The 22,638-nt window shown below is 34.2% G+C and overlaps 1 protein-coding gene across 1 annotated transcript in view; it reads left to right on the top strand.

Moving 5' to 3' along the window:
* The window catches only part of LOC143231788 (murinoglobulin-2-like), a 45,566-nt gene extending 27,601 nt beyond the window's left edge, over positions 1-17,965 (top strand). Inside the window, exons 21-32 of the mRNA XM_076466439.1 lie at positions 145-196; positions 1,484-1,573; positions 2,379-2,555; positions 3,108-3,346; positions 3,618-3,855; positions 4,004-4,197; positions 12,054-12,266; positions 12,661-12,779; positions 15,509-15,599; positions 16,477-16,551; positions 17,424-17,526; positions 17,852-17,965. Coding sequence (XP_076322554.1) covers positions 145-196; positions 1,484-1,573; positions 2,379-2,555; positions 3,108-3,346; positions 3,618-3,855; positions 4,004-4,197; positions 12,054-12,266; positions 12,661-12,779; positions 15,509-15,599; positions 16,477-16,551; positions 17,424-17,526; positions 17,852-17,916 — 1,656 coding nt within the window. The 3' untranslated portion in view covers positions 17,917-17,965. The remainder of the gene's footprint in view (positions 1-144; positions 197-1,483; positions 1,574-2,378; positions 2,556-3,107; positions 3,347-3,617; positions 3,856-4,003; positions 4,198-12,053; positions 12,267-12,660; positions 12,780-15,508; positions 15,600-16,476; positions 16,552-17,423; positions 17,527-17,851) is intronic.
* The last annotated feature ends 4,673 nt before the right edge of the window (positions 17,966-22,638 follow it).

Genomic DNA, 22,638 nt, shown 5'->3' with positions numbered 1-22,638 from the left:
TTAGAAGCATTAACAAATGACAAACTTTAATATTGCACATAGACTGAAGTTCATTAACTTCGTTTTGTAGTCTGTGTTACTTTTCTCACTGATGTGAGTTTTGTTAAAGACTGAATGTTTTATCAGAACCTTGTTCTTATTTAGCCTGAAGGATTTCCAAAAGAGAACACTTGGAGTACTTTTGCTTGTCCAAAAGGTAATTTGTAAACTTATACTTTGATCAACATAACATTACTAGAAGTAACCGAGGCTGCCTGTAACTTATATAGAAAATTTGATGAGAGCCAAAAGTATTTCCAACTGTAACAGAACTAATATATTCAAACTGTTTAAGTTTTTATTTTATTACTTCCTATAGTTCTAGTTTGAATAGTTTATTAAATTAGCTATATCAAACACCAACTTGAATATTCTTTAATTGTAATATATTAAGGTAGCTTACTTCAATTAAGTTAATGATAGTTACAATTTCACTTCTAACCTTCACATAAAAAAAATATAAAGCTGAGAAACTATTATTATTGTAATATTCTAAACAACCATAATTATTTTCTAAAACAAAATTTAAGAAAATCATAAAGAACTGAGCCAATGTTTTTTATTTAAAGTTTGTTAATATCTTTTGTAACTTCCATATTTTACAGCACACCATGGCCAGGTGGTGATAACACTCAGCTCACTATGTGAGAGTAGTGGGTTTGAATCTCCATCCCACCAAACATACTCACTCTTTCAACTGTTGGGACATTATAATGTTATGATCAATCATGCTATTCATAGCAAAAGAGTGTTGGCAGTGGATGGTGATGACTAGTTCTAGTCTTTCACTGCTACATTAGGGATGGCTTTCACAGATAGCCCTGGTGTAGTGTTCTGTGAAATTCCAAACAAACCAAAGCCATCGTTTATTATTGGTTTCTAATTTTATCAGTCAAATTGTTTTATTTATACAGTACCTATGCCTCAACTTTTTTAGTGATCTTAGACATAGTTTTTATTGAGTTCCATTAAGCATTAAAATAAATCTAAATTTCATATTGTCTTCATGAGAGTACTTCATACTATGAATGTGGTGCTATTTTGAAGTAACACATTTTTAACAGAGATTATAAACAAGAATTTGTTCTTGTTTATTCAACACCAAAACTACTTAAAATTAGTTAAATTACCTAATAGGTTTTTGTAAAAAAGAAAAAAGTGTGTTTGTTATCTATGGTTTTAAAATAAGTATTCCTCAGAAATGTTTAATTTGTAATTATTTTTAAAATATTAAGAACTGTAAATTTATATTATTGTTGAACAAAAGTAAGAATTAGGCATTCTCCATTAAGATTAGCTGCACACTTAGAAGTTTCTGCAAATTATTATTATTATTTTGAATGTTTTGTAAACATTGTAAAAATTTTCTGTTTCTCAAACCAAAAATTTATATTATGATGTTTTGTTTTATTTATGAGAGAAATTGGTTTTTTATTTTCGTTAGATCAAAATGGAAAGTTTACTGCCACTTCAGATCTTTTGTTACCTGGAGATTTAGTAGAGGATTCTGCTAGAGGCTATGTATCTGTAACAGGTAAAAATTAAATACTGTGAATGTAAAATATTAAAACATTCTCCCATTTTGTTTTGTAAAACAGCCATGTTGTCACTGTTTTGTGAATTCAAAACGAACTTTGTAAAAGCATAATTGCTTTGATGCTGTGAAGTAAAGTCTTAATACATTTAAATAATTAGACTTTAGGTACCACTTTAATTATTAAAACTTTAAACATTTATTCACCTTCATCAACAGTCAAAGTTTGAAAGTATGCTGAGGAAAAAAAATATTTTTCATGTATTGCCTGCTTAAGATTATTTTAAAGTGGAAAACATTTTATCAACCCAACAAATGTTTGCTAATCTTTTATTCCATACAGAAAAAACAAACTTATTTAGTTTTTAAAGTTTTTTAGTTTTGGTGAGCAGAGTAGTTCCTACATTATTTTTTAGTTCTGATATTTCATTAAATTTAATTAAATTAATTAAAGTCATGGAGAATATTTTGCCAGCAGAATTGGAAAAAAAAAAAAATTCAACTATATGAGAAATGAAAGCATCAGATCATTAATGAATATGAAGTTCAGACCAAATTCTGCTTAAATGCTGTTTGGTAGTTTAAAGGTTTGAACGAACTTTAAGTATCAACAAGAATAACTTAAACTGAACTTGGACTGGTCTTATTTATAAACTTCATTTATTATGTCACTAAATTATTAAAACTTGGTTAAATCTATGTTGAAAAAGAAGAAATTCATGTATTAAATTATTTTAAGTAAGGTTTTTATTTATTATTTATGAGTGTAGGTAAATGGGTCACAATATTTTCACTGTATTTTCAGGAGACCTCATGGGACCAGCCATTAAAAATATTGATCATCTTGTGCGATTGCCAACTGGTTGTGGTGAACAAAACATGGTCAAATTTGTTCCTAACATATTTGTGTTAGACTACCTAACAGCGACTGGAAGTATAACCGATTCGATAAAAGAAAAGGCCCTGAACAACATGAGGAAAGGTGAGTTTCTACGTTTTTTTTTATTTAGAGCTAAATTGTATAGAATTTAAATTTGTTAATATCAAGTTTTCATTTCTGTTTTACTTAGCAAGTGAATTGAAAAGCATAGAAAATATTATTACAGCTCTTTGTTCTGTACTCTGGTTAATACAGTAAACACACACATTCTATAAACTTTATATTATATATCTGTACTATCTAATATGTTATTTATATGTCTTTTGTGTTTTGCCTTAAAATATTAACCATATTTGGGAAATCTACAATATTGAGTGAAGTTCAGTTTAATGAAGTGAAAAGTATAAACAATGAAAAGAAAGAAATGACAAATAACACTTATGTTTATTTCACCTTTTGTTTACTATAATTATGTCTTGAAGATTCTCTAGTTACTTTAGTAATTACTTTTGCACGTATTTCAGTCAAAATTGTGTCTAAATTATTTATGTTTAGTAAATAAAATTAATATTGAAAACAGATATCCGAAAGTGGGTTATATTTATTTAATTGTTGTAAATGTATTTCTTCAAAGTATTGCCAAAATCATTGCAGGATATGCTCGACAACAGAAATATCGCCACCCAGATGGATCATACAGTGCATTTGGAGGTCGTGACAAAGAGGGAAACCTGTTTTTGACTGCTTTTGTGTACCGCTCATTTGCCCAAGCAAAGCGTTTCATCATCGTTAATGAAAATAAACTTGGCATAATTAAAAATTGGATTTTGAATAGACAGCGATCAAATGGTTGTTTCAGAAAAATTGGAAAGCTTTTCAACAAAGCTTTGCAGGTACTTCTTTAAAATGTATTTAGTACGTTCACTATGTTATTACTCTTAAAATAATATCACAATAAATTCAAAAGTACCAATTTATCCATTTAACAAATTGTAATCATTCAGTTTCATAAGATTGTTTATAATAAGAAATTATTCCACTTTGTTTTAAAGTTAGTAAAGTTGTTATGTTGCATATTGTTTCATATGAAATTATGTAAATATATATTACTGACAGATCATATTGAAATCTCATTTCACTGTTTATAATTACTCTTATTTCAAGGGTGGAATAAGCTCCAATGACGAAACTCCAGCACCTCTAACTGCCTATGTATTAATTTCCCTTTTGGAAGCGGGTTACAAAAACGACACTGTTATTGATCAAGGCATAAGATGTCTCAATGCATTGTCTAATCCAAGTACCTATTCCCTTGCCCTATTTGCATATGCAACTTCACTTGCAGACCATCCATCAGCAAAGGATTACCTAACAAAACTGTATAGCAGAGCAATTACCGAAGGTTAGTTTTGAACTGGTCATATTTACTTACATGGATTTGCATGTTTTTTTTACATTTGAGTATAAGGTTTCATTAAATTATGTGGTACAACTCAAATGAGAGTAAACCACTTTTCATAAATAATAGTTTTTTTTTATTTTTGTTTTAGGTGGTAAAACATTCTGGAAAACTCCATCTGGTGGTCGTTATTACTGGGGAAATTCTATTGGTGTAGAGGTCGCTGGTTATGCTGTATTAACACTTTTACAGCATGGAGGCGCTTCTAACATGGCTAAAGCCACTCCTATTATTCGTTGGTTGGCTAAACAACAAAACTATCGAGGTGGTTTTTATTCAACTCAGGTTGGTTAAAGTTCCGTGGATAGTTTCCAGTTTAACTAAATTTTTATAATGCTTTAATTTGTATATGGAGAAATTTGTTTTTACATCAATGACTGTGTGTTCTTCGATTTTTCTGTAAGAAAAAATTAAAGTTTGATATCCAATGAACACACTTTATCACTTTCTAAAGTCACTGTTCATGTTATACGAATTGTGCAAATTATTATTTCATTGGTAAAAAAAGACTGTCATGGTACTTTAAAATTTTAGCAAGATATTATGACATAATATAATTATAATAATATATATATATATAATACAACTGCATTTGTCTGTTTGTCTCTCTGGATCTTTTCTTGCAAACTTCTTTATCAAGTGCTACAAGTTTTATGTTGTCAGAAAGCCTTTTCTCGAGAAGTCTGGATTGCATATTGACTTTTCCATTCATGATCCCCTTGCCTATTTTTTACCCCTTGGTGTGGATTCCTGTACATGGTGAGGGGACCTCCCAGAGAAGGTTCTGTTCTTTCAGTTTACCTCTTCTGGAATCTAAACATCTGCCCACGTGTTTGCAGAGCTTGGCGACCTGTGAAGGGGAGGAGATGATCCTGGTGGTTGAGGGGTCTAACCCTAACACACTACTTTGGCCTTGAATTCCTGTAGACGGGTGGGCTTTGGGTGGGCCCCCTTGGGTCAATCAGCTGGTCCACTTGGGCTAGGGTCAACTAAGTACTAGTGTCAGAAGTTCTCAACAGGTGTTGTGGACATTGTGTCTGATGCTGGTGTTTCGGTATAGTGCTCACAAAACCCTGGAGATGCTGCAGTGTCCTTATTTGACATTGTAGTGATCCCCTCATAGGGCTCCATGGTGGGTGGGGTCAGTGGGCACCAAAATTTTCTTTTCTTCTATAGATCCTCCAACTAAAAATGTAAATAAAATATCGAAAAACAGTCGATAGGTAAACGACCACGTCTTGAAGATTCTGATCAGCAATCTTCAACATCTGTACCACCAGCTGTACCTCATTTTCTTATCCTACCTTCTCCCTCAGAGAAACCTTTATTCAGAAGCGACTGGAGGGACTTGCTGGCTCTCAAAAATCATTAAAGAAGTTTCGATCAGAAGACATATTGGTGGAAACATCCACATCAACACAGTAAACTCCTCTTGAATTCAAAGGCACTTTGGGATATACCTATTGAGGTTACACCTCGTGCTACTTTGAAATCATCACGAGGAGTTATTATTGAGAGGGATTTGAAGAACATCCCCGAGTCAGAGATTCTCGCTGGTCTCTCAGCTCAAGGAGTTTCTGCAGTGAGGCGCATCTCCACTCGCAAAGATGGAGTTACATTGCCAGCCAATATCCTCGTTTTGACATTTACATCACCACGTGCACCTGCCACCATCAAGGCAGGTTATTTTAATTGCAAGGTATGGCTGTACATTCTAAACCCTCTCATCTTTCTAGTGTCAGAGGTTTGGTCATCATATCGTGGTTCTCTGACATGTACTCATTGTGGTAGCAAGGTCCTTGATGCCTATGAGTGTGAAGTGGACCCACATTGTGTCAATTGCAATGGCTCTCACCCGTCCTACTTTCGTTCTTGCCCTAAATTATTGGAGGAAAAAGAGGTGCAGCATTTGAAAATGATTCATAATATTTCTTAGCCTGAGGCTCGGAAATTGCTGTTTACTACTTCATCTCAGAGATATGCTGCTGCACAACTACAGTGGGAGTGCAGACAGATCTCTCTGTGCATCCAAGAGAATCGTTCTCAAATCAAATGAAAAGCCTTTTGACCTCCATGGTTAAAAAGTTGATGAATCAACTTCTACACCCATCTCTGTCCCTTCCATACATTCCAACAAACCCCAAGATCCACATCCTTTGGTTCCAGGTACAGCCATTTCTTCGGATACATCTTCTTCTTCCACCCCAATATGCAAAACAATCATTTATTCACGTCTTCAGTCACTGGAATCCCATTCCAACAACAAAGAGCTGCCAAATCGACCCATGGAGGTTGATAGACCTCCCCCGCATAAGGATAGTAAGGAAAAAAGACGTGGTCGTAAACGGAAGGGTTCTCCAGCCAATTCGCCTACACGTCAATAAAAATGGCCACCTTGATACAATGGAACTGTCGAGGTTTATGTTCTAATCACGATGACATCAAAACACTGATTGCTTCCTACCATCCTGTATGTCTTTCCTTAAGGAAACATTTCTGAAACCTGCCAATACAGTCATCTTTTGGCAGTTTTCTTTGTACAGAGATGACAGGCTGTGTGATGGACGAGTGCATGGAGGGGTGGCACTGTTGGTTGATCAGAATGTGCCCACCCTGTCTTTCCCAATCAACACACCCTTGGGGGCTGTAGCCATCTGTATTTTCTTGGGTCACACTATCACTGTTTGTTCTCTTTACCTGTCACCTGGAGAGACATGATCAATCAGACCTTGATGCTCTCATTGAACAGTTGCTGTCTCCCTTTCTAATTCTGGGGTACTTTAATGGACATCATCCCCTCTGGGGAAGTGCTGTTATTGATAGAAGGGGTTGCTCTGTAGAGCGTATGCTCTGAGATCACAACCTTTATATTTTAAATACTGGTTCTTTTACTTATTTCCATGCACCTAGTCAGTTCTTTACCGCTATTGATCTCTCAGTTTGCTCCCCTTCATTATTCTCCCATTTTTCATGGAGGGTTGAGAATAATCCACGAGGCAGTGATCATTTTCTGATCCTTTGAGAGAGACTGGCCGTGGTCGATGCCACCCAACCCGCGTGCCCCGGTGGAAGCTGCATCAGGTGGAATGGGCCACTTTCACTGCACTCGCAGAACTTGATCCTGCCATTGTCTGTCAGTCATCAATAGATGACTGCGTGGCAGCAGTAACTGACTGTATTATACAAACAGCTGCTCAGTGTATTCGTAAAACCTCGATACGTTTCCACTATATCCTCGTCCGTGGTGGAATCCTGCCTGTCACATGGCATGGAAGGCTCAAAAACGGGCCTGGGATACTTTCTGTAGGTATCTCACGCTTTCACACTACATTGCTTTCCAGCGGGCCCATGCACATGCTCGATGGGTAAGGCATCAAAGTCAGAAGGAATCTTGGATTAAGTTCACAACTGGCATATCTTCTACCACCAGTTTCAAAGTCATATGGGGCAAGATTCGAAAAGTCAGTGGGCAATACAATTCTGTCCCCCTCTCGATCTTACTCTCTGAGAGCCAGGAAGTGACTTTTATGCGGAGCATCGCCAATACTACAGGTGAAAGCTTTTGCCGGGTATCTAGCACTTCTGCATTTTCCTCCACCTTCTTAGCCATGAAGTCTTGGACAGAGCGATCACCTCTTTCCTTTTGAGCTGATTGTCACTGTGACTACAATCGTCCCTTTAGGCTGGTGGAACTGAAACTGGCCCTTCATTGGTCTGGCAGTACATCGTTTGGACCAGATGATGTACGCTATGACATGCTGCGCCATCTGTCTCCTGCTTCTCTCTTCTAATTGTTTTTAACCAGATTCTGGCAGGAGAATGCCTGGTGCCAGGCTATTACCTTACCTTTCTCTAAGCTTGTGGAGGATCCCAAGTTATCTTCAAACTACCATTCAATTGGTTTGATGATATGTCTCTGTAAGACCTTAGAGTTAATGCTCGTCTTGTTTGGTTTCTCGAATTAAACAACCTTCTCGCCCACCCAGTGTGGGTTTCGATGACAGCACTCCACCATGGACCACCTGATTGGACTTGAAACGTCAATCAGAGAAGCCTTTCTCAAATGACAACATCTTGTATCAATATTCTTTGACATTGAGAAGGCTTATGACACGAGATGGAGGTATGGCATTTTGCGAGACTTCCATATAGATGGGTTACATGGCCAGTTACCTATGTTTATTTAAAAAATTTTAATGGGTGGGAGATTCCAAGTCATATGGGTTTGACACTTTCCCATTCTTTTCTACAGGAACTTGGAGTCCCTCAGGGCTGTGTTTTGAGTGTCACACTTTTCAGTATAAAGATTAATGCCTTCACTGAATGACTCCCTCTCACTATCACAAATGGGCTCTAAGTCAACGACTTTCACACCTCATGCTAGTCGTCGAACGTGAGATATATTGAGCGGCAGCTATAACCTTCCCTCAATCATGTACTGAAGTGAACCACGGCAAAAGGCTTTAATTTCTCTCTCTCTAAAACCGTTTGCATGCACTTTTGCTGCCAATGGGGTATTCACCCTGCTCCTGAACTCTGTATTAGTGAAGTTGTGCTGCCTGTTGTCTCTGAGACCAAGTTCTTGGGGCTTATCTTTGACTGTAAGCTGACCTTTATACCACACATTAAGCAGACACGGGTCAAATGTACAAGAGCACTAAACATCTTCTGTGTCCTCTCTACCACCACTTGGGGAACGGATCGATGTTCGATGCTGAAGATATATCGTGCTCTTATTTGATCAAAACTCGACTATGGATTACTGATCTATGGCTCTGCCAGAACAACGGCTTTAAAGATGCTGGACCCCATTCATCATCAAGGACATCAGCTCTACACTGGGGCTTTCTGCACTTCCTCAGTTCAGAGCTTGTACATAGTCTCATGAACCTTCTTTGCACCTTCGCTGTCTGCAACTGTCTTTACTGTATGCTTCAAAACTTCATTCCTTACCAAAGCATCCCACCTGGGGATGTGTTTTCCTTCCTCGGTGGGCCATACCTTTTCAGAACAGATTATCTGCTATTACTCTTTTGCCCTTCGTATCCAGGTACAGTTTCAGAGATGCCAACCATTACGATTTGAGCGTAATCATTGCAATTTTGGTGTATACATTACAATTATATGCTCATGCAGACAAATATTACGACTTGTTGTAACTCCCAAATTATTATATATTATATAGGCCTACACAATAAAGTGATAAACTGTTCCTCCAGGGCTTGAAAGGGGTGAAAAGAAAATTTCTAGTGAGATACAAATAAATTTTGATAATAAATAAAAGACATAATCCAAATGGCTACTTGAGATAATCATGCTTGTGCTTGAAATAATAAAAAAATATTTGTATCTCCGACATCTACCAATTGTTTGAGTGTGGTGCTTCTCCATACTGGGTACGTGGGGGAATTCATAGTTACGTTATCAGTGCTTGTCAGCCAATCAGCGCTCGCGTAGATGGGTATTTCTCGTTTTCTAAGCGGCATAGAAACACCAATGCGATCGTTCACAAGATGGAAAAAAGAAGCGTGGTTCACCAGATTGTCTTGTTTCTGGCAAATCTAAAAGAACTAAAACTGTGAATCAAAAATTTAGGAGAAAGTATAGTGCAAAATATCCAATCATTGCATCAAAAGTCAGTGATAGTCATGCATTTTGTACAGTTTCTCACATCGATTTTTCTGTGGTGCATGGCAGGATAAACGATTGTTCCAGATATACAAAATCGGCATCTCACCAACAAAAGGCTGAGGCGAAGACAAAACGATGCAGATAACGACATTTATGAGTAAGAATTCAGAATATGAAACCATAAATGCAGAAGTGATATTCATGCAATTCTTCATTGCTCATAATTTACCCCTAGCTGTAGCTAATCATGCAGGACATCTATTCAGAAAAATGTTCCCAGACTCTGATATAGCGAAAAAATATGGCTGTGTTAGAACCAAAACTACAGCCATTGTACAAATGTTGGATTGTGAAGATGACAAAATGATTTCAAGCATACTTACTAATAGTGTTTACAGTTTAGCCACAGATGGATCCACAGACATGGATGACTCAAAACTGTTTCCAGTGGTTGTACGATATCTGTACAGGCTCTGTCTGCAACCATTATGCTCAGTCATTTGAAATAGTTGGCATCTCTGCAGTTGGATGAATTGGATCTGTCCTTGGATTACATTGCAGTATCCACTGGTCAGGAAATTCCACCATGGCTTAATACAGTCACCAAATGTGACCTTTTTTTAAGTCATCTGAAAAAAGCAGATAATTCCAATTGGAAGTACCATCTTTTATTTATTGAACATCTTTCGAACACTGTTTCCTTTCTTATTTATATGGATGGTTCCAAATCAGGTGATTCTGGGGCTCTGGCATGGTTTGTTGCAGTTCGATGGTTGCATGCAGAATCCCCTCTACAGCTTCTGTGTTCCTTGCTGAACTGTACACCATTTCTCTTGCCCTGGATCATATAGAAGCTAAGCAGTACTCCAACTGCACTATTTATACTGACTCGCTCAGTTCTCTATTGGCCCTGGAATCACTTCACGTTGGTTCACACCCTGTTCTTGCCGATATTCAAAACTGAGTGGCCCATTTATCTTTAACATCCACTTCTATCCAGTTTTTTCTGGATACCAGGTCACATTGGTATTCACGGGAATGCAGACATGGCAGCTAAATCTATCTGCTCTGTCACCATCACCACTGTGCCTATTCCATACATGGACTATGGTCCTGTATTCAAGGCTCAGCTCTATGCCATGCCAGTTCGCAGTCGACTTGGAGTGAGCAACACAAAAACAAGCTTTTCCAAATAAATCCCTATATTGGACTTTGGCTGTCTTGCTTCCATAAGGATTGGAAATAGGCAGTTGTTCTAACTAGACTATGCATTGGCCACAGTTTTTTAACTCAACGTTTCCTTTTATCTGGAACTGATGCACCAGTGTGTAATTTGTGTAACACTCAAATCACTATCAGACACATCATCAAGACTCTCAACAACGGCACCATTTTAAAAATGTTGGGTCCCAAGGTTTGTCCATAACATTAGACAGTGTTATTGGTGATGGTGTCACTGTCCACCTTGATAAAGTTTTTCGATATTTAAAGGCCATTAATCTTTTTAATGTCATTTACGTTTTTTAATATATACATTAATCCTTTTTTAATGTGTTTCCCTTTTACGAATCACAGTCTCTCTAGTTTGATTTGAAATTAGAAACTGGCCATAACATTAAATAACTCGACATCAGGACTGGAAAGGCCAACTTCAGGTGATTAACGCTGCTGTTTGAACTATCCATCTGAACTACCCATTAGTCATCCTGGCGAGTTATTATTAAAATTTTGCTACAGGTCTTTTAAATCTTTTATTACTTTACTTTTTGACAATGGCCATAAAGACACATAACTCAGAACCAGGACTGGAAAGGCCAATTTCAGGTGACTGACGGTGGTTCTTGTACTTACCTGTTAGTCTTCCTGGTGGGTTATGATAATTGCCATTATGCTACAGAAAGTCCTTTACATCTTTTCTCACTGTAGTTTCTTTCTTAACATTGTAGACCAAATGTCAACATTGGTTTTGTGCAGTTTATGTTTTTAAATGCTGTTTTGTTTTACCTTCATTCCCTTTTATGAATTTTACTACATTTACTTTACTTTTACCTTTTTACCAGATGTTTAGTGCAGATAGCCTCACTGCTTTGTGCCACAAAACACTAAATCAACCAACCATCCTGTTTTTTATCTTAGTCAAACATTTAATGCAACAAGTATTCTACAAAATGTTGTTTTCATGCAACAACTGGTTTCAACAGATGCATGTTTTCAACTTTAGGTTTTTTTATTTGCTAATTATTTCACACAAATAACACTCAACCCATGTATAATTTCCTGAAAAAAAATGAACATTACAGTAAATATTATTCCCATGGGTTTCGTTGACTTACTCAGGTCTAAAATGTGCATGTGGAGTTTGTTTAAAACACTATACATATCACTTTATGTTCATACTCTATACACTATTATAAGTGCTCTTACTTTCCTTTATTGTTTATCAAATAAAGTTATGTTTGCATTGATTTTTGTTTGATCAGAATTTAATGATCTGGATTTTCGTATTTCAGGATACTGTTATTGCTTTACAAGCTTTGGCCAAGTTTGCTAAAATTATTTACAAAGATGAATTAAACTTGGAAATAGGAGTTGAAAGTAGTGGATTTGAAAAGAAATTCATGCTTACAAAAGATAACAGTATATTGATGCAGACTTTCCGTCTACCAACTGTCCCCAGTCCAGTGGATTTTGAGGCTACGGGAAGTGGCTGTGGTCTTGTACAAGTGAGTACCTCAAATAAATGTTACGTTATATACTTCTTATTTGTTCTATATTAGCTTTTACACTGCTTGTGTGTCAGCTTATATATATATTTAAATAAATGTTTGTGTATAGAGAGGTGTGGGTTAAGAAGCATTCTTAAGGGGAGAAATATCTTTAACTGAAAATATTGGGAAACTTTGTTATTTAGAAATAAAAAAAAGTAATAAGAAAATTATAATTTGAATTACAATAAAAGACTGTTAGAAAATATTTATTTGTTTGACTTTATAATTAAAATTTTTGTTCATCTAAATTATGTTGGGTGTGTTATGTACATAATATCAGTTGCACTAGAAATAAAAATTAATCATTTACACAGCACAGTGACATGCATGTAATTTTTGTGCTTGTTAGACGTCCATTCGTTACAACGTCAACACACCACCTCTAAGTGTATTTTTTCATCTGGATATTACTTCAAAGAGGGGCCTTTACCGTGACTGTAATAATGCTCGTATTGCTACTTGTGTGAGGTAAGTTATCATTTTGTAACTTTAGTGACTCAATTTAAACATTGGAATAAATAAGTGTATACTCTTTGTTCATGGCTGTGCAATTAAATGCATAAATATTCGCAAATCTTAAGATTTTTTATCTGCAAATAGTCATTTAACATCCTGGGAGCTTTATACATGGGCATTACAATCTATGTGATTAGACACAAGTAATTTACCTAACATTTAACTGCGTCTAACTGATACAGAAAAGATAAATTTTTATGTGTAAATTTTTTGTAAGTTTCTCTAATGAAAAAAGCACTATAGTATTTGATAGTTTAATGAAATTTGTTTGGAAACTATCTCATGTTGGTAATGGTTTTGTCTAATTTTCATATTGTAGGACTGGAGCTGACTCGTAACTGTGCTATAATGCTTTCAATGAACTTATACAATTTTCTTCTAAATTTATATAGTACACAGATTTTAATCAAATGTCTGTCCTTATTGGGGTAAGACAAAGATGATGTGACTGCAGGAACAAAAACTCGTCACTGCAGTAAAATCATTTTTACGTGAAGTACTGTAACAGATCGATGCAGTCTTGTTTTATATGATACTCAACCAAATGTATAGAACATCTCTCTGTCTTTCACACACACACACTAATTGGTAATGTGAGAAAAATAAGTTTCTGTTTATAATATTAATGTATTATTGCTAAAAGTGTAATATGAAGATAACTATATAATAGGAAACTCAATTCAAACAAATTTCATGTAATAGTTGTCAATACAATGACAAAACACTTAAGATGTATGAAAAAAATGATCAAAAACATGTTCACATTTAAGATAGTTGGCGTTATTATAAAATCATTATGATAGCAAACTTTTACCATAACTAGAGAAATAATAAAGTAATTTTAATGTAACGTAATGTTTTGGAACAAAAAGGGACTTGCTGGTCTATTGGAACAATTCCATCTACTAAACTAAAACTATAAATACACTTTACAAATTTCTTATGATTCATACACTTCAAAACTTTCTCTTAAATTTACTGCATCCGCCAACCCTGGATTAAGGCATGGGCATACTGGGCTTTACACGAATTAAGTAGCCTCAAGCTAAGACTATAAATGAATTGCACATAGATATTCTGTCTTGAGGGGTCTATAAGTTGAAAAGCCTAGAACCAATAAAACCATTAATCTGGCTTTGGCTTCCACTGTGTCTGAAGGAAACCCATTCTAAAGACCAACTAGCCTCCTAGAAAAACTAAAACTGTATTAGCTGAAGATGACTCCTACTCTGCCAAAATCTATATTTGTGTCCCTCACTCCATATATTCTCACTGTTAAATATGATAAAAAATTGCTTCAATGCTATCAATTACCTTTATGATCTTAAAACACCTAAATCAGGTACTCCCAACTCATTTTTTTCAAGAGAAAACAGTCTGAAAGATTTCAACCTCTCATCATATGACAACCCCTCCATTCCAGGCACCATTCTAGTAACCCTCTTCTGAACCCTTTCCAACAATTCAATGTCTTTCCTAAAATAAGGAGTCCAAGACTGAAAACAGTATTCCAAATGTGGCCTAACCTCTCATCTCTACTAGGAAATTATAACCTCTTTAGACTTGTATTCAATATTTATGTAGATACAACCTAAAATCTTATTTGCCCTACCACTAGCAACAACACGTTGCTTGGAAGGCTTAAGAGACTGATCAACTATTACACCAAGATCCCTTTCTTTCGTGACACTGTCATTGTTATCCTATAGAAAATATCCTTATAATTCAAATTGTGATAACCCACATGCATCATTTTACATTTATTATAATTAAAACCCATCTGCCATTTATTTTCCCCACTTACTAAATGATATAAATCATTTTGTAGATCAGTAGCATCCTCTTTACAGCTGGCAACACCCAAGATCTTAATATCATCTGCAAATTCAAGTAATGTATTGATCATTCCTTCATCTGTGTCATTAATGTAAATAAAAAAAGATCAAAGATCCTAAGACTGAACCCTAAGGTACCTCACTTGTAACATTAATCCAATCTGACTTACCTGCCTTTGTAACAACCTTTTTTTCAACCAGCTACTCTTCTGTCCAATTTATCAACTTATCCCCCATACTTATAGAGGCATTTTTTTCACAAACCTTTTATGTGGCACTGTGTCAAATGCTTTCTGAAAATCTAGATACACCAAATCTACCTCCTTTACCCTGAACTACGTAAATTATACACTTTCCGAAGAATGTCAAAAGATTTGTAAAACAAGATATTTTCTTGGTGAGACGGTATTAACTTTCAAATATTATCCACGATGAAGAGAAAACTCTCTTATAGAGAAAAATATATATGTGAAAATGGCTGGTATGGGTTGAGAAAACGCCATGTAGAGGAGCAAACAACGTTTTGACCTTCTTCTTTGTGAACTTGATGATGACCGAAGAAGGTCAAAATGTTGTTCGCTCCTCTACATAAAAAATTTTCTCAACTAATACCAGCCATTTTTACATATAAATCAAATATTATGTGTCTTTGAAAATGCTTCATGTTTTTCTAGCTTAAACAAAATGAAAGTAAATGTCAACTTTATCTGTGTTTCGAAACTATATAAATAAATTATTTGCTATACTTATAAAGGAAACGCCAAATATTTAGCTTAATTATGATGATTTTCAAGTCTAATTTGAGATAAGTAATTAGCTGTTAACCAATAACATTAATGTTTTCAGGTATAATGGTAAAGGTGGTGTATCTAACATGGCTGTACTGGAAATGAAGATGGTTTCTGGATGGATACCTGATAAATCAAGCATTGAAAACGTGAGATACGTTTGTTCTGTAGCATTTTAAGCTTTGCAAAAGTAATGTATTATTAGCAAATATTTATACATTTTTTATGTTTTATGTACATTTATGAGCTGTATTAATTTCTTTATTTATGAAGGTTGTGTATTACTATGTATTTTATGTATAAGAGTTTATATGAGAACAATGAAATAACAATGTTTAGAGTTTGTATGAGAACAATGAAATAACAATGTTTAGAGTTTATATGAGAACAATGAAATAACAATGTTTAGAGTTTATATGAGAACAATGAAATAACAATGTTTAGAGTTTATATGAGAACAATGAAATAACAATGTTTAGAGTTTGTATGAGAACAATGAAATAACAATGTTTAGAGTTTATATGAGAACAATGAAATAACAATGTATAAGAGTTTGTATGAGAACAATGAAATAACAATGTATAAGAGTTTATATGAGAACAATGAAATAACAATGTTTAGAGTTTATATGAGAACAATGAAATAACACTGTTTAGAGTTTGTATGAGAACAATGAAATAACAATGTTTAGAGTTTGTATGAGAACAATGAAATAACACTGTTTAGAGTATCTTGAATTATATTTCGAGTGTGTTTTCTGCCTTTCGTTGACTAAGGTTAAGCTTCAAGACTTATGACATTAATATTTGAGTTTTGACACTCTGGTGGACACTGCAGAAATAATCCTTTCTGTGAACTTTTACTTAACAACAAATGAATGAAATGTATTTCTTTGTTAATTTGTAATATGTACTTGTTTTAAAACTGTTTTAAAACAAAAATTCATTCTCTTACTGTCTTCAGTAACGTTAGTGCAGAGCACTAATAAGTGTCTATTTATATTTTTTGTGTGGTTTTCTGTTTTAGATTTTGAATAGAGAAGAACTAAATCTGCGTCGTTATGAGGTGGAAGAAAATGTTCTAAACTTGTACTTTTCAGAGGTAAACTTGTATTAAATTAATACAAACATTCTCTGGTTTAGTTAGTTATATATTTATTAATACAAGAAGTAAACCGAAAATATGTGAACAGTCAGAATGTGAGTGGGTGATAGTTTGCATCTTTTGTGATGTACAGTATAAATAATTTCTGACACTCTGAATGAACCTGCTTCGGTAATTGTTATGAGAAGTTTCAGCATTTGCATTGAAGAGTTAGGAATGGCTGAAATGGCAAAAATAACTTCTAACAAAAGACACTTATTTAAGAAAAACTATTACGTTTATTTTTCAGTACATTTCTTTTTAAGTAGGGCTGATATCAGTGAGAAATTATTATTATTATTACTTATATTTCAATGGCTATTCAAAACTGAAATTGAAAAAAGAAACTGTTAATAAAGCTTTATTGATTTAATAAGTTTTTTATGGTGCTCTTATTTTATTTCCTTAACATTCCCCCTAAATACCCCACCACCACCTAAATCTACCACTCCATTCTAATGCTATTAGTTTAGTTTGAGGGGAAAAATAAAATCAGTTTTTAAATCTGAAATATAATTAGTTTTAGGATGTGGAAGAGTGTGATAGATGTAATCATAAATTGTTAAAAGACAATGAACCTAAATATATCAGTGATTTGGTAAACTGAAACAACTCTAAGTTCTTATTAATAACTTTGATTCAGAATGTCTTCAGTGAGACTTTGTTTTTGAGATAATAAAAGTAGACTACAAATATTTACCTTGTTGGCTGTCATGATTTTTATGTATTAAAGACCTAAATTTAATTTTCTATTTATTAGTATCAGGTTATATCTTGAACAGTATAATCATACATTATCTGACTTCTTTTGTTAATGTGTTATTTTACAGCTTACAGACCAGAAGCAATGCTTTAACTTCTGGCTTGAGCAAGATATTGAGGTCCAAGAAACAAAACCAGCAACCATCCGGTTGTATGATTATTATGAACAAGGTATGAGAAAGTTATGTTCTTCATGAATGTTCATTTCTGTATTTTAAAACTGTATTGTTATATGATGGGATATAGTCTGATATAACTATTTATATAATTTTACTAGTACAAAGTTTAACGAGGAACTCTGTTCTAAATATCGATCACATCAATTTACTTCAGTGATGATTTTATTTTAACTTGTTCATTTTATTTTTAAACTGAGATAATAAAACTATACTTGTTAGTTCATAAGACTTCTTGTGTGTGGCACAAACTTACTGAGTGAAATTGGTTCTCAGTTTCTAAAACAACATTTACTAATGTTTCTTATTACCTTTTTCAGAAGAAGAAGTTGTCACCTCCTACTCGATTGGTGAGAACTGTGAAAAGCTACCTCCCCTTCCATGAGTTTGTGTTTGTAATATCAACAGATTAATAAAATTTGTTGCAGAATGTATGTTTTGTTCTGATATTTTTGTGAATTTATTATTTTACGATAGAAAACTATAAGTAAGATTTATTTAATCAAAGTGTATCTTTCTTAAATTGGGTGAAGAAGCAATAACATTCTGAAGAATTCATTATCTATTTTGAAAAATTATTTTTATACTATTACTATACACATTTTGCAATGCTTCTTTTAACATATAATAATATTAATTTTCATAACTTTAACAGACTGAAACTGCCTTCTTAAGGAAATGAAGACGATGTTTTAGCTATTATATTGAGATATTCTTTAGGCTGTCATGAGTAACTCCGTATAGAAGTCTTTTTTTTTTTACCCAACAAGCAGTTGCTGTTCACTAATGTTCTTAAACTTGATACGTCTGCTTCACCTAAAGTTCTACGAAAACCACATGTAATTATTATTTTTACTGTTTTTTATAAATCTTTCTATGTATTTTTCACTTTCTAAATCTATTGGTATAACAAAGATAGTTTTTTCACTTCTTTTAACAGAAAAAAAGTTTAGTGATAATACTTTAAACTGATAAATAACAATTTTTAATGTAAAAACTTTTAAATATTTATGAGTTTTGTTGCACAGTTTCAGATAATCTAGGAGAGATTTTTTTTTGAAAAATTAAAGCAGATCTATAGAACATTTTCTTCATTGCAATGAGTTCTTTGCAGCAGTTTCATCAGTTAAAGTTTAATCTGCATATTATCTTAAGATTCAAAGAGCCAGAAAAATACTTTAATATTTTAATTCATTAAACTTTAAACTGAGAAATCTAAAATATATCAAAGCACACCAACAATGTTGCACAATGGGCTATCTTTGCTCTGTCCACTATAAATAATCATAAGCTCACCAGGGGACACAAGGAATAAATAGGACTAATAATTATTATCAGGTTATATGAGTGAAAACATTGGTGGTACATTTACTGTGGTTTTATAATAATTGTTTCTTTTCTTTCATATCCAAGTAACAAAACGTTTTCTCAATTTCACCGCATTAAAGTGTTTCCATTGTTTCAAAATAGTTTGATTTTCACAATTCTAATAATCAAAATATAAAATGCCATTTCTGAAAGACCCTGAAGCAATTACCTCACCTATTGCTATGATTCTGACAATAACCCACATAAAATAAATAAATGAATATTTTTTACTTAGCTATTTAATTAGTCTTAAAAATGAAATTGTATTTTCATGTTCACAAAATGGTTTAATTAACTAATATTGAGACACAACGTTCCTTTAAATCAGTGGTTCCCAAACTGCACCCCTAAAAAATGTTAATATGTTCTTGTACCCCTCACAGTAATTATTTATTTAAGAATAAAGGTGAAGGTAGCCCAAAAAAATGTTATCTCACACCCCCTGGAACGCTATCTCGTACCCCTGATTGGGAACCACTGCTTTAAATGAACCTGAAGTTATTTTTATGACTAATTAATTTGAAGTGTGGTACTTTAGAAAAACTATTTTCCTCAAGAGATTTGACAGAACCTATTAATGAAAAGACGTATAAGCAGAAGTTTATTATAGACTTTAACGAAATTATCTTAATTTTGACTTGGTTACAAGAAAGAGATTGGATGTGATGCTATAAACACAATAGGATTCAACTTTATTTCATGGCCCAGTGATTGAGCACTTAACTTGCAGTCTAAGGGTCACAAGTTCAAATTTTCATCACTGAACATGCTTGTCCTTTCAGTCATGGTGGCATTATAATTCAATGGCCAATTCTACTTTTGTTGGTGAAAGAGTAGCTCAAGATTTGGCAGTAGATGATGTTGAGTAGTTGCTTTCTCTCTGGTCAATCACTGCTAAATTAGCAATGGTTAGTGCAGGTATCCCTCTTCTAGCTTTACTCAAATATTCAAAAGGAATCACTCAGCCATGAGGGAGAAAGAAGTGGGATTAGTCAATTTGCTTTTCCTCAAGTCAATCAGCTGACATCAAAGGGAAGAGTTTCTAAAGCAAAATCTGCAGACCATCATCAATACTGTTGATATCCTACATATCATAACACTTTCAGACCAAGTTTTCCAACCCACCTCTTCATGCATTTGCGAATCATGACAACAATAAGTGCATATGTGATTCACCTGGCATATCAAGTGCTCTAGATAAGCCAGGAGCCCTCTTATAAGTAGAGGGGAAATAATGACACTCTGTTCCAGCAAGAACCTCATATGTGAGTAATATCAGATGGAAACATCATTACCTCTGCAATTTGTCACTTGAATAAGCATAAATGGGATCTGATATGAAAATAACTGTATGAATTTTGGCTTATAGAGAGGAGTCCATTCCCATAAACTGGTTGTGCATTCATTTTAACAAATGATGTATGGCAGGCTGCCCTTGCTAAAATCAGTAGGAATTAATGAGGTGAAACACATTGTCCCTCTGTGTTTTAAAGGTTTTGTGAAGGAAGACTTAGACCACTTCCTTAGATGGTTTATCATATGTGTCCACATGGAAGTCCTGGACTCTGTAATAAAATACACAGCACTTGCTACTTAGTGTGGTTAGTATGACCAATATGTGGAACTCTACAGCTTGGAGACAATAATTAGATAGTTGCACCAAGGATGTGATCTAATAGAAAACATGGTGCTCTCAAAATATCAGTTGTGTACACTTCTGAGCGTATACCAGCACATCAGTAACAGATAGATAATATCTTGGTTTTAAAAGGACATCTAATGAGCCTATGTAACATTATTGGGTGTTAAGAAATACCATGATTGTAACTGACTTTTACTTGGTAACATGGTAGGAAAGTGTAGATTCAATGGTTCCTCCAGAAACACAGTTCTGAAGTATACTAACTCCATACTACAGAAAGCTTTAATAGTTAGTACCACATCTGTAGATGCTATATGATGGTTTGGCTTGTCTTTAATGGCTACTAGCTAAGTAGCAAATGTATCTCAAAACTACCTCACTGGCTGCGCTGATGACGTGGAGAAAAAGCCGTCCTGAACAAATCAATTACGGAAGAAACGAATGTTATAGTTGTGGGTGGTTTGGTTATGATTACTATAGTGACTTTTCCCTGTGTCTACATAGGAACTTTAAAGTTCCAGGTACTAAGCAGTGATAGTAGACCTTTCTTCAAGCATCAGCATTTTAAGATTTTCTACCATATACTATATGGTAGTACAGCTTTATATTAGAGGGATTTTAATTCCCTGACGAGGCCTTAAAAAGTGTTGATCAATCTATGTTCAAAAGCTATGGACTCTCACGCATGTATGTAGACAATGCCGTCATTACTATTACACAAGTAATGTTTCATGGCAATCTATGATCTCAAGTAACACTTCCAGTTTATGTAGTGGTTGAAGCATTGTCTGTAACACAGTGAAAAACCAAGCCACACTTTCTCATACAGACATGTATCTGAGAGCACGACATATTCTGGCTGTTTATAATTATGAAAGAAACAAAAAGTTTGGAGATACTAGCTAGAAAAATGACTTATCCATGAAGGATAAGAAATTTAACTATTATTATTAGGGTCACATTTCACTGAAGTACAAACACGTGTTTGTCAGTTCACCGTATAATTATAATTAAAAGGTTTGGGTTTTTTTAGATAGTCACATTTTATATGATTAGCACAGATATAGATGTTTTAAAATTTAAACGTTAAAGTACCGAATGCAGAGAAGATCCTAAACAAAAGAAGAAATCTAGAAACACTAAGAATCAAAGACTAATTTTAATAAAACATTAGGAGCGCCATCACATTTATATTAAATTCATTACATTTAACACCGAAAGAAATCGGAATCATAAACTTTATGACTGGATGTATTTACACTCTGAATGTACTTGTACCATAAATATTAGCCACGAAACGTTGTACGGAAATAATCTACTGTTACACAAATAGGTGTTTCAAAATTTACTGTAACCGCGACTGATATCCCACCGACAAAACTTTGATGTGATCGAAAAGCCTTTCAGGTCCAAATGACTAGAATGACAAGGGTTGTGTTAACAGTATCTCGTAGCCCAGGTTGCACGTGCACTGACGATCATGGATATTGTCATTTCGATATTTGGTTTTCAATGAATTCTATGCGTCAAATACCAGTACACATGGCGTCTGGGTAAAACACAGCTTTTTTTTTATTATTTTCATTCTCTGTTGCACGTACTCTGACCAAGTCAGTGGACAAAATTACACGCGTTGTTTATTTTTTATTTAGTATCGAATAATACGTTTACTTAAACCATGACTGAACCGGAGCTTCCAAACTAAATCCTGTTTACGTTGAAACTTGTGAAATAATTTCATTTGAAGTCAGGTTTTCTCATTGTTATGAAATTCTGTTTGTTTTGGATATTTACGCAAGTTACACAAAAAGTACATGCACTAATTGTAAAATAATTGGAGGGATTGTAGCTTGTTAACAACACCTATTTCCAACCTTTCGGGCCACACTATTAAAGTAGTGGTATTCGAACGTCACTCTTATTATGCTGCATTAAGATAGAAGCTCCTGGATCCTCGGATTCACAGTTCAACACGTTAACTAATAGACCATGTCCGGCTCTATTATTAGAAAGGATTTATAATCTACTTGAAACTGTTTGTGATTTTGTTTCTATTTACTTCCACCAAAATGGCTGTTGTGTCTGGTGAATATTGGT

Source organism: Tachypleus tridentatus, chromosome 11 (assembly GCF_004210375.1).
Source record: "Tachypleus tridentatus isolate NWPU-2018 chromosome 11, ASM421037v1, whole genome shotgun sequence".
Classification (NCBI taxonomy): domain Eukaryota; kingdom Metazoa; phylum Arthropoda; class Merostomata; order Xiphosura; family Limulidae; genus Tachypleus; species Tachypleus tridentatus.
Note: the sequence above shows the minus strand (reverse complement) of the source record. Positions and strands in the feature narration are given on the sequence as shown.